This window comes from Medicago truncatula, chromosome 1 (genome assembly GCF_003473485.1).
Source record: "Medicago truncatula cultivar Jemalong A17 chromosome 1, MtrunA17r5.0-ANR, whole genome shotgun sequence".
Lineage (NCBI taxonomy): Eukaryota > Viridiplantae > Streptophyta > Magnoliopsida > Fabales > Fabaceae > Medicago > Medicago truncatula.
In genome coordinates, this window is record NC_053042.1 from 19605281 (window position 1) to 19616927 (window position 11647).

Sequence of the window (11647 nt, forward strand, 5' to 3'; positions counted from 1 at the left end):
TCCTCACGCATTTTTAGCACACTCACTTAGTTAGTTATCGCACCACAGCAATACACGTATACCAATCTCTAGAACTCTCAACAGAAGAAAAAGCGAAAAACCAAAACCCTCATCCATTCAACCGAATCCAAACCACCAATGGCCGCCGCAGCACCGCCACCACCACCGACAGAACCTCCATCAACCATGCCAGAAACCGCACTCCCACGCCACCCAGTTTTCACCCGCATCCGTTTAGCCACCCCTTCCGACGTTCCCTACATCCACAAACTAATGCAACAAATGGCCGTTTTCGAACGCCTCACACATCTCATGACCGCCACAGAAGCTTCCTACTCCTCCACTCTCTTCTCCCCTGAAAACAAACCCTTCCTTTCCACCACCATCCTCATCCTTGAAGTCTCTCAAAACCCTTTCACCGATACCCATTTCGACAACGACCCATTTTACAAACCCATCACAAAAACTGTTACCTTAGACCTCCCAATCGATGACCCAGAGAAAGAAAACTTCAAAACTCAACATGGTAATGAAGTTTTTGTTGCTGGGTTTGTTTTGTTTTTTCCTAACTATTCAACTTTTTTGGGGAAACATGGGTTTTATGTTGAAGATCTGTTTGTGAGAGAGTGTTATAGAAGGAAAGGATTTGGGAAGATGTTACTTACTGCTGTTGCGAAACAAGCTGTGAAAATGGGATATGGAAGAGTTGAATGGGTTGTTCTTGATTGGAATGTTAATGCTATCAAATTTTATGAAGATATGGGTGCTAAGATTTTGCAGGAATGGAGGCTTTGCAGACTCACTGGGGAGAATTTGGAGGCTTATGGAGCTACTGAGTAAGAGTCAAATAATGAGGTTTTCTCTATGATGCACGGACACTCCTTGGATACGTGTCCGACACCGACACTTGTAATTACACTGAATTATGTTATCTTTTTAAATTATTAGCTGTGTCGGCGTGTCAAGTGTGTGTGTCGTGTCCGTATCCGTGCTTCATAGGGTTTTCTTAGAAAAAAGAATTTGGATTTGGAATTTGATAACTTTTTACTCTATTTTGTTGTAATTTGAGTTTGGATTTTGCTATGTTGTTTCACTGTTGTGAACTTATGTCATTGTAATTGGATGTTGATGTTGATGTTGATTTAGTATAAGTTTATGGGTTATGGATTAAATGTGAAGAGTATTAAACCAGTTTTTCACACTTGCGTGCAAAATACCTAGAAAATTGACAGAAATTAAGCAAATTGATCCCTGTGACAAACAATTTTTTCTTTTGCTTTAATGGATTTGGTTAAGAGTTTGATCCTTACTAGTAGCAACAAATTGGAAAAGAATGATATGAATTATATTGTATGTACTTAGAAGAATTACAATTGAAAGGGAAATGTTGTGTCACATGTTAGATTAGATACTGGGGAATTCTTGTGTAGGAACGAACCTAACCTATCATCCTTACAAACAACAAATTAAAACATGACACGTCGTTGTTTTTCCACTATGAATGGTGGTGGTGGTGAATGGTGATGGAAGATCACGAACTAGTGGTTGTGGAGAGAGAGAGAGAAAGTACTGGTTGATTTATTTTTTTATAATTATTTTAAAAGAAAACAACGATGTGTCATATTTTAATTTGTTCTTTATAAGGATGATAGGTTAGGTTCGTTCCTACACAAAGAAAGGATATGTTTGTTATGTGTGGGGGATGGTCTTTGGAATCCATGAGTGATTTTTTATGTGTATTATTCTCCAAGTCGTGTGTCACACACAATTCTATACCATGTCGTGTGTCACACAATTTTTCTTACATTCGAAACAATCTATATCATTCTTCTTCAATCTGTTGTTACTCATAGGGATCAAACCGTTTTACCAAATTCAGCACAAGAAAATTTGTTTCTTGCAGGGACCAATTTGTTTGATTTTTGCAAATTTCATGTGGTATTTTGCACATAAATGTGAAATTTGAGAGGGTATTTACTCATATGTGTGAAAAAATTCAACTAATTAAGAGGGCAAATTGACTAGCGTTTAACAATTTTACGAAGGGTTGCCTTTTCTCAAATTTTGATGAAGATAAATACAAGATTTTACAATTTCGGAGAATTATTTGTCCATGTACTCTTAATAGTTTTTGTGCATAATTGTTTTTATTCTCGTAACTAAAAAAAATCTGATTTATGGAATCAAACGTTGATTTGTACCCAAATTAACATTGACAATTAAATTTTTTTTTTTTTTGAAGAGACAATTAAAAAAATATATCATTCAATTTGTTTTTTGTTTTGTATATTTGGTGTGTTGTGGCGCTGGTGAAAGTGGTCAGCCAGATTCTGGAACTTCCCATTGGATGATGCTTCTTAGGCCTTCTATTCGATTTTATCAATTCTTTATAAAACCGCTTCCAGTTGTCTCTATGCTAGTGATTTCTTGGTTTTTGTTGTCAAATATTGCTTCATTATCATGTGCAAAGAAATCATAAACTTAATACATTTATGGACAAATAACACGTAACAACGTAGCACAGTATTTTTTTTAGTGTACACATTGGTTATGAGAGTGAAGAACCACCAAAAAAAGATAGAGAAAATGCAATTTAAAGATCGGAACACCTATAAACTCATTTTATAGGGAAATGGGGCACTATTTATAGAGAAAATACTATTTTGGAAGTTGTAAAAGTGTTTTTTTCAAGTAAAATTTATCTTTTTTGAAGCCGGCTTTAGTTTTTTTTATTGAAAGAAACTCCAATTTTTCCGTAAGTTTTCCTTCTCTTTCACTCATCAAGCACGGGTGGTTTTAGGTTATTCTTTTATCTAAAATCACCCATCTGCATCTTTTTTTCCCTTTCTTTCGATTTAAATAAGCGATTTTCACAAATATCAAGCGTTTTCTTTTATGTTTTTTTTTTTTGTGATTTCGTCGTCTAAGTGCGACCTTGTGTTGTTCGTCGTCTTGTGTGGCGTTGTTTGATTTGACATCTTGTTGCAGTGTTCGTTGGTTCATATTGAAAGATTAGCTTCAGTCAATCACAGGTTCAATCAATAATTTGGACATCAATGTTGTAGATCCAGAAGGAAGAGTATTCTGGTGATTTAGATTATATCATATTATTTGTAGGCATTTTGCCGTTGTATGCTATTAACTTGGATGTTGTGAGTTTGTTCGCACATTCATCTTTTATGTTTTTAGCGATCTTGATTCTGATGTATTATATCAATTTGAATGAATGAATATCATATCATTTTATTTTTCAAAAAAAAAAAATGTAAAATTTATCTTTTCTTTTCACTTTTAAATCTTTAACTACATGTAGGGGCACTGATTAGCAAATCTTAATTAGACGGCGTATAATTAAGATTAGCAAAACAAAGTTGAGAGCACCATTGACAAAACTGTTGTATTTCATTCATATTCGTCTTCTCTAATGTTTTCTTTGCTTTAAAGTATTTTTAAGTTTAATTCGCCCCCATTAGTTATCATCATTATTGTTGTTAAACAATGAGATCAACATTTTTGAGATTGATTCATTGAATATGTGAAAAATCGAAGATGGACGTACTTGATGATAAGGATGCAAAAGGGGAGTTTTTCAAATTTCTTTAAAAAATTGGTGCTAATTTATCTACGTATTACTTTTTTGCTTTTAGAAAATATATTTTTATTTGTATTTAACACCACTCAGTCAAGTATAAATTTTATGGTCTAATAGTTTTTATCGTCATTCATTATTTTTTTGAAGAAAAGTCGTTCATAATTAATTATTTTAAGTCTCAAAAAATTGATTACCCTCTTTCTTATAATTGTTTCAGAGTAAGTTGAGTTTTTTCTTACTTTAAAAAGGACTATTTTGTTGTGATTTGTGGTTTTTTTTTTACCTTTAGAGTTGTTATGTTCTTTGTATTTACCTTCTTGGATGGTTGATTTTTGCTTCTACTGGTAGGGTTTTATGTCCCTTAATATTTTGTACTACATTCCTTTTTAATCTACTTTTTAATCTATTTAAGGTGTTGTAAATCCATATGCCCCCACATGCTTAAAAAAGAAAAAAATTATAAATATTTTTAAAAATTAATGTAGTGTGATTCAATTGTTATATTATGGTATTATTTCAATTTTACTCAAATCTAAAATTTAGATCTAGCCCCCCAAATCCAACTTCCTAACAAATCTTAAGACAATGTCAGCATATTTGTGTATTTTAGGTTATGCACGTAAAAGGTTATGATGTCTTTTATTTGTTATGATTTGATTATATTTTGACGTATGTTGGTGATATATTTGTTGTGTGTTGGCAATATGTATCTTGCATATATATATAGGTATAATGTTGATACATTTAAGATTTTATAAGTTAAACACATATTTTACACATTCAATTTGTATAATTTGAAATATATCAATTTAATATGGCTAAAGATTAGTCTCATGGGAGTTCACACATTTTAGATTATATAACCCATATGATAAGCTTTGATTTAGATTTTATTTTTCAAATTAACAAAGCACATGATTATAGACTGATTTAATGAACAAATTATTGGTCTTTTGTGCTGCAAGAGCTTTGAAATTCTATAATCCAAAATTTCGAAAATACGCTTAATTTGGATTATAGATTCAAACGTGGATAATATAATAAATCCTCGCAAGAAAATGGACATGAGTTCGATTCATGGACCTAAACTTGCTGAAAACTCCTAAGCCTAAGGAGAAAGAGATATAATTTGCTTATGGTCACTGTCTGTCGTGTTTTCTTCGTAACTTAGCATTCTCTTAAATTAGTTAGCATGATTCAAGGGCCACTGTCCATTTGGAAAAAGATATGTAGCTTAGTGGATTATTAAGTTGCTTGTAATAGGAAGAGGGAAAAAAGAATTCTGCTCTTTACCTGATAGTTATTGCTCGCTTCAACGGAACTTTCTAAAATATCCCTGCATGAGTTAATTCACGCAAGTGTTAATTTCAGCGTGAGTTAACTCAGACAAGTGTTAATTCCAGCATGAGTTAAGTTTTGCAGCGCATGTTAAGATGCGCAGATTTTAACAGCTGCGTGAATTAACTCACGCAAAAGTATTTTTATTATTTCAGTTGAGCGCGAGTAAAATATGTCAGGTAAAGAGCAGTTACCGAAGAAAAAAAAAGACAAAATCGCTGTTTACTTTGACAATTTCCTGTTTTCATTTTCATTAAAAACATAAGATGACACAGAAAACTTGTTAGGTTGATCGTTTAAAAACATTTTTCGATCAATTAGTGCTTTTTCGCTATTGCTTGATTTCTTTTATACTCCAGGTTCAATAAATAGTTTTTTTTTTCTTTTTTGTCAAGTAGTTTAGTAGTTAGAGCTCACACAATTAAATTGTGGAGAAGTGGGGTGTCCGGGGTACGAACCCCGGCCCCTGCATATAATATGCAATATCTCTACTAACTGAGCTAAGTTTGTTGGAACAAAATGTGTTTCACAATGAAACTTATTAAGTTTTGATGATAACAAGGTATTAAAAATTGTCAATTGGTTATTACTAATAATTGTTCAAGTGTACAGGACCAAAGGCTACTCAAGTTATTTTAATAGGTCTTGGAAGAACAATGGAAAGAAAAAGAAATTCTGAGCATCTGAAGAAAACTGCTCCTGAAGCTGAAGTGCTTCTGAAGTGATGACGTCATCAGAAGCAGAAGGTCACCAGAAGCAAAAGTTTTCATCAGAAGCAATATCTTCACCAGAAGCTACGTTTGATCCTTTAATCAAACTGAAGATTGAAAGTAGCTGATTCTCAATTCAGTCTTATCCAAGAAGAACATAGAATTGAAAGGGAGGTATCAACGGATATATGGATAGCACTGAGCACTTGTCTCTCGTTAATAGAGTTGACAAAGTACAAGTGTACAACCACTACCTCCACTACTCTGTTTTCTGTCTACACTACAAGACCAAACAACAGCCATGCCTGCAGAATTTGTACACTCAAGATGGGAATGAATTTGAAGCTTATTGTAACACTCCGTTTTCCCAACATAAAAATTTCGCATAAATAATCAGAGTTTTTCAACATAAACGGAATGTCACATTCTTTTCTTAAAATCATAAACTGAATAAATAACTATTTATCCTTTAAAATTCAAATACAAGATCTTTAATACTTCGCAGCGGAATTTATTTCAATAACTAAAACAGTCTTTGGCACGAAGGCCTCTTCATAAATGTCTCATAAATATTCAATCTAAAAACATAGTCATAAATCTTCAAAAACAATACGTAAGGAATAGAAAAGCAATAACAAAGTTCTCATCCCGTTACGTATCAGAGCACCTAAGACACACGAGAAGGAAAGCTCACACAACATCAACAATTCTTGGTTACCTGTTAGTTACCCATGGTGGGCAAACAGAAGGGGTGAGATTTCACAAATAATAATATTAAGCATATAATTCATCAATTACATTTAACAACATAAGCATCATCAATCATATTTAACAACTCATAGACAACATCATGTAATCATCATAATATTCATCATAGATAATAATATATCATAATTCACTTCTTTAATAGTTCATATAAAGAATCACAGCTTTAAACAATTTCATGATTTAACAACTCGACAACTTGATAACTTGACAACTTAACCTCTTGACTATGCAACTTAATCTTCTAATCATGCATGTGATACCAATCTTTGAGCGTAAATAGGCTCCCAGGGCATCAAGCCCTCAACTTTATTTGAGCGTAAAAAGGCTCCCAGGGCATCAAGCCCTCAACTTAATTGAGCAAAGGCTCCAGGGCATCAAGCCCCCAACAATGAAATGCTAATGCATGGACTCGACCTCTTAACATCTTAAATCGACAAACTCTTGTATAATCCAATAATTTGGAACTTCATCATCTTAATCAACTTAGACCGACTCATGCAGCTTAGTTAAATAACAACAGCAACACAACAGTATACAAAAACAGCATGACATAATAATATCAAATGCAAGTCAACGTCTCAATTATTCACATATAATTCAAGTAATGCATATACAATTATATCACAATATAACAACATCAAATAATAATCAACATCTTAAAACATCAAATATAAATATAACACTTCATCAATCATGGACAATATCGTATTCACAAACATATACATACATATACTAATTCATCAATCATAATCAATTATTCACTATGACCTATGTACAGTAATTTGACTATAACTCTAGTTCTATAAATCCTTTTGAAGTCAAACCAACGGCATTAGAAAGCTAACATTTATACCTACAACTTTCGTGTTTACACCTAAGACCAATTCTATACCAATCAATACCAGTTTTCATTTCAAATTCGGACAAAGTTGTGCTGAAATTCATAAAAATTCACTAAGACCTCTTTGGAGTATTTTCATCATAACTCCTAAACCAAAACTCATTTTTACGCCACACCAAAGCCATTGGAAAGCTAACAAAATTATCTACAACTTTTATTTTTACACCAAAACCCAGTTCAAAACAGAAACGTGTGCAAAAGACGCAAGAACATGAAACAAGACATGCTGTCAGAGAGCAACTCGGGAAAAAACACACTTTTCACCCCAAAATCTCAATTTTAACTTCCCTATGCCCAAATTTGATCCCAAAAGTTTGTCTAAACATTTATATACATCAAAAGAGACTCAAAACCATATAAAACTTGACCCAAAACATTATTTTAGAAAATCATCAAATAATCACTTTTAACCCTAATTCCCAAATTCTCAAAAACTAAAACCTACAACATGTTAAATCCAATTTTCAGAATCAATGACTTAAGATTATTGAATGTTAGTCCCACCCTTACCTTATAGATGAAAATCGCAGCACTCCTAGGTCTTCTCCCTCCTCTCGGCTTTTTCTCCCTTTTCTCCAAAATTGATCGTACGTTATGTTTTTTCTAAACTAGGTTTCTCCTATTTATAACCCTTTTTCTATTTTATCTTATTTCTCTTTCTCCCCCAAAACTCTCTAAAATCTCATAACAAACTCTCAACTCAATCTTATTTCTATTTTCAAATCTTAATCTATTAAATAACAACATAAGCCACTTAATAAATCACATAATCAAATAAGTATATTTTAAACTCTTCTTAATAAATTTTAAACTCAATTAAATAATTAAATAAATCAAATAATTCAAAGAGGGCGTTACACTTATTCTTCAAAGGACTACACCCAAATCAGGCAAAGGATCACTGGTGGATAATCAAAGGATTTCAAACGACTCTTTAGACGTGCTGATTATCTCAACGTCTCTTTCACGCCTCTATATAAAGGAGTGAAGACTTGAAGATTGTAGATAGAGATACATAAGTTCAAAAGCGCCAAAACTCTGTCAATTTGATTCTACAAAGCACACTGAATTTCTGCACTGATTTGATACATCTTAGAAATTCAAAGTCTAGAGTCTTTACTGTATTGTATTGTGAACACCACTGATTGTATATCAAGTGTTCAACTCAAACTGAATTCTCTGTATTTTTGTTTGATTAGAAGTTTCTTGCCTGCGTGCTTGAGCATTAGAAGTCTCTTGCTTAGTGCTTGAGCATTGGAAGACTCTTGCGTGTGTGCTTGAGCATTTTTGTGAAGTCTCATACTTAGAAAGTATTGAGCAGTTGTAATCTTTGTGATTATAGTGAAATCTCCTTGGAAGTGCAAGGGGGACTGGACTACTTCCGTGTTGTGGAAGGAACCAGGATAACTGCTTGTGTCTTTGTCTTTCTTTTCTCTGCTCTGTTCTTTTCCGCTGCAATCTGTCTCTGATCATTTCATCAGAAGCAATCAAACTGCTTCTGAAGGTTTATCAGAAGAAGTATTTTTTAAGAGAAAAAGAAAACACAATTCAACCCCCCCTTCTTGTGTTTTTCACCTTCAATTGGTATCAGAGCTTGCTCTGTTATCACAGCACTTAACCGTGTTACAGTTCAAGATCTATTAGAAAAACATGTCTGGAGATGAGGAATCAGTTACTACAAAATACACAAGTGTCAAGCATGACTATGATACTGCTGACAAGAAAACAGACTCTGGAAAAGCTCCAAAGTTTAATGGAGATCCAGAAGAGTTTTCATGGTGGAAAACAAATATGTACAGCTTTATCATGGGATTGGATGAAGAGTTATGGGACATACTGGAAGATGGAGTTGATGATCTGGATTTGGATGAAGAAGGAGCTGCTATAGACAGAAGAATACATACTCCTGCTCAGAAGAAGCTTTATAAGAAACACCACAAGATAAGAGGAATCATTGTGGCTTCTATACCTCGCACCGAATACATGAAGATGAGTGACAAATCTACTGCGAAGGCTATGTTTGCTTCTCTATGTGCAAACTTTGAAGGCAGCAAGAAGGTGAAAGAGGCTAAAGCTTTGATGCTAGTTCATCAGTATGAACTTTTCAGAATGAAGGATGATGAGAGTATAGAAGAAATGTACTCAAGATATCAAACTTTAGTTTCTGGATTGCAAATACTGAAGAAAAGCTATGTTGCTTCTGATCATGTTAGTAAGATTTTGAGAAGCTTACCTTCAAGATGGAGACCCAAAGTAACTGCTATTGAGGAAGCTAAGGATCTAAATACTTTAAGTGTTGAAGATCTTGTTAGCTCACTCAAAGTGCATGAAATGAGTTTAAATGAGCATGAAACCTCTAAGAAGAGTAAATCCATTGCTTTACCATATAAAGGAAAGACCTCAAAATCTTCCAAAGCCTACAAAGCCAGTGAATCTGAAGAAGAATCACCTGATGGAGATTCTGATGAAGATCAATCTGTAAAGATGGCTATGCTGTCCAACAAGCTTGAGTATCTAGCAAGGAAGCAGAAGAAATTTTTGAGCAAGAGAGGTAGCTACAAGAACTCCAAGAAAGAAGATCAGAAGGGATGCTTCAATTGTAAGAAGCCTGGTCATTTCATTGCTGATTGCCCTGATCTTCAGAAGGAGAAGTTTAAAGGCAAATCCAAGAAATCAAGCTTCAACTCCAGTAAATTCAGAAAGCAAATCAAAAAGAGCTTGATGACGACCTGGGAAGATTTGGATAGTGAATCTGGTTCTGATAAAGAAGAAGCTGATGATGATGCTAAGGCAGCCATGAGGTTAGTGGCAACAGTATCATCAGAAGCAGTATCAGAAGCTGAATCAGATTCAGAAGATGAAAATGAGGTATATTGCAAAATCCCTAGACAAGAACTTGTTGATTCTCTAAAAGAACTTTTATCACTGTTTGAACACAGAACCAATGAGTTGACAGATTTAAAAGAAAAATATGTTGATTTGATGAAACAACAAAAGACAACTCTATTGGAACTGAAAGCTTCTGAAGAAGAACTCAAAGGGTTTAACCTCATATCAACAACATATGAAGATAGACTCAAGAGTCTTTGTCAGAAGCTACAAGAAAAATGTGATAAAGGTTCAGGCAATAAACATGAGATTGCCTTGGATGATTTTATTATGGCTGGAATAGACAGAAGCAAAGTTGCTTCTATGATCTACAACACATACAAGAACAAAGGCAAAGGGATTGGATATTCTGAGGAGAAATCCAAAGAATACAGTCTCAAGAGCTACTGTGATTGTATCAAGGATGGATTGAAATCCACCTTTGTGCCTGAAGGTACAAATGCTGTAACTGCTGTTCAGTCAAAACCTAAAGCTTCTGGTTCACAGGCTAAGATCACATCAAAGCCAGAAAACCTTAAGTTCAAGGTTATGACAAAATCTGATCCTAAGAGTCAAAAGATTAAAATTCTGAAAAGATCAGAACCTGTTCATCAGAATCTGATTAAACCAGAATCTAAAATCCCAAAACAAAAGGATCAGAAGAACAAAGCAGCTACTGCTTCTGAGAAAACAATACCAAAAGGTGTCAAACCTAAAGTATTGAATGATCAGAAGCCACTCAGCATTCACCCTAGGGTACAAGGGAGGAAAAGTAAAACCTCCAAAACTAACCCAAAAGGACCCATGAAGATATGGGTACCTAAATCTGAATTGGCCAAAAATGCAGGTGTGCCTAAGGGCAAGAGAGAAACAAAGGTCATGGTACCTAGACAACGAATGTTCAAGGCACATGACTGGAGGGAAAGCTTTGTTCCTTACCCTTACAATGAAAGATGGAGGAGAAGTGCAGTTTGGTGGCAACCAAACTGGAAAGATCATTGGTACAGGTACTATTGGTAATTCCTCCATCTCAATTAATAATGTGTGACTAGTAGATGGTCTGAAGCATAACCTATTGAGCATTAGTCAATTTTGTGACAATGGGTATGATGTAACGTTCAGTAAGACCAACTGCAAACTAGTCAACAAGGATGACAAATCCATTACATTCAAGGGAAAGAGAGTTGAGAATGTCTATAAAATAAATTTCTCTGATCTGGCTGATCAGAAGGTAGTTTGCCTTCTGTCAATGAATGATAAAAAATGGGTATGGCATAAAAGGTTGGGACATGCTAATTGGAGATTAATTTCTAAAATTAGCAAGTTACAACTGGTCAAAGGATTGCCTAACATTGATTATCATTCAGATGCACTTTGTGGTGCATGTCAGAAAGGGAAAATTGTGAAAAGTTCTTTCAAATCTAAAGACATTGTATCAACCTCCAGACCCTTAGAATTACTCCATATTGA

At 34.2% G+C, this 11647-nt stretch overlaps 1 protein-coding gene across 1 annotated transcript; it reads left to right on the forward strand.

Annotated features, from left to right (window-relative positions):
- Nucleotides 1-1172, forward strand: LOC25483218 (probable acetyltransferase NATA1-like). Its single transcript, XM_013611873.3, has one exon. It carries the CDS (start codon nt 139-141, stop codon nt 838-840), a length of 702 nt encoding a protein of 233 aa, XP_013467327.1. The 5' UTR covers nt 1-138; the 3' UTR covers nt 841-1172.
- The last annotated feature ends 10475 nt before the right edge of the window (nt 1173-11647 follow it).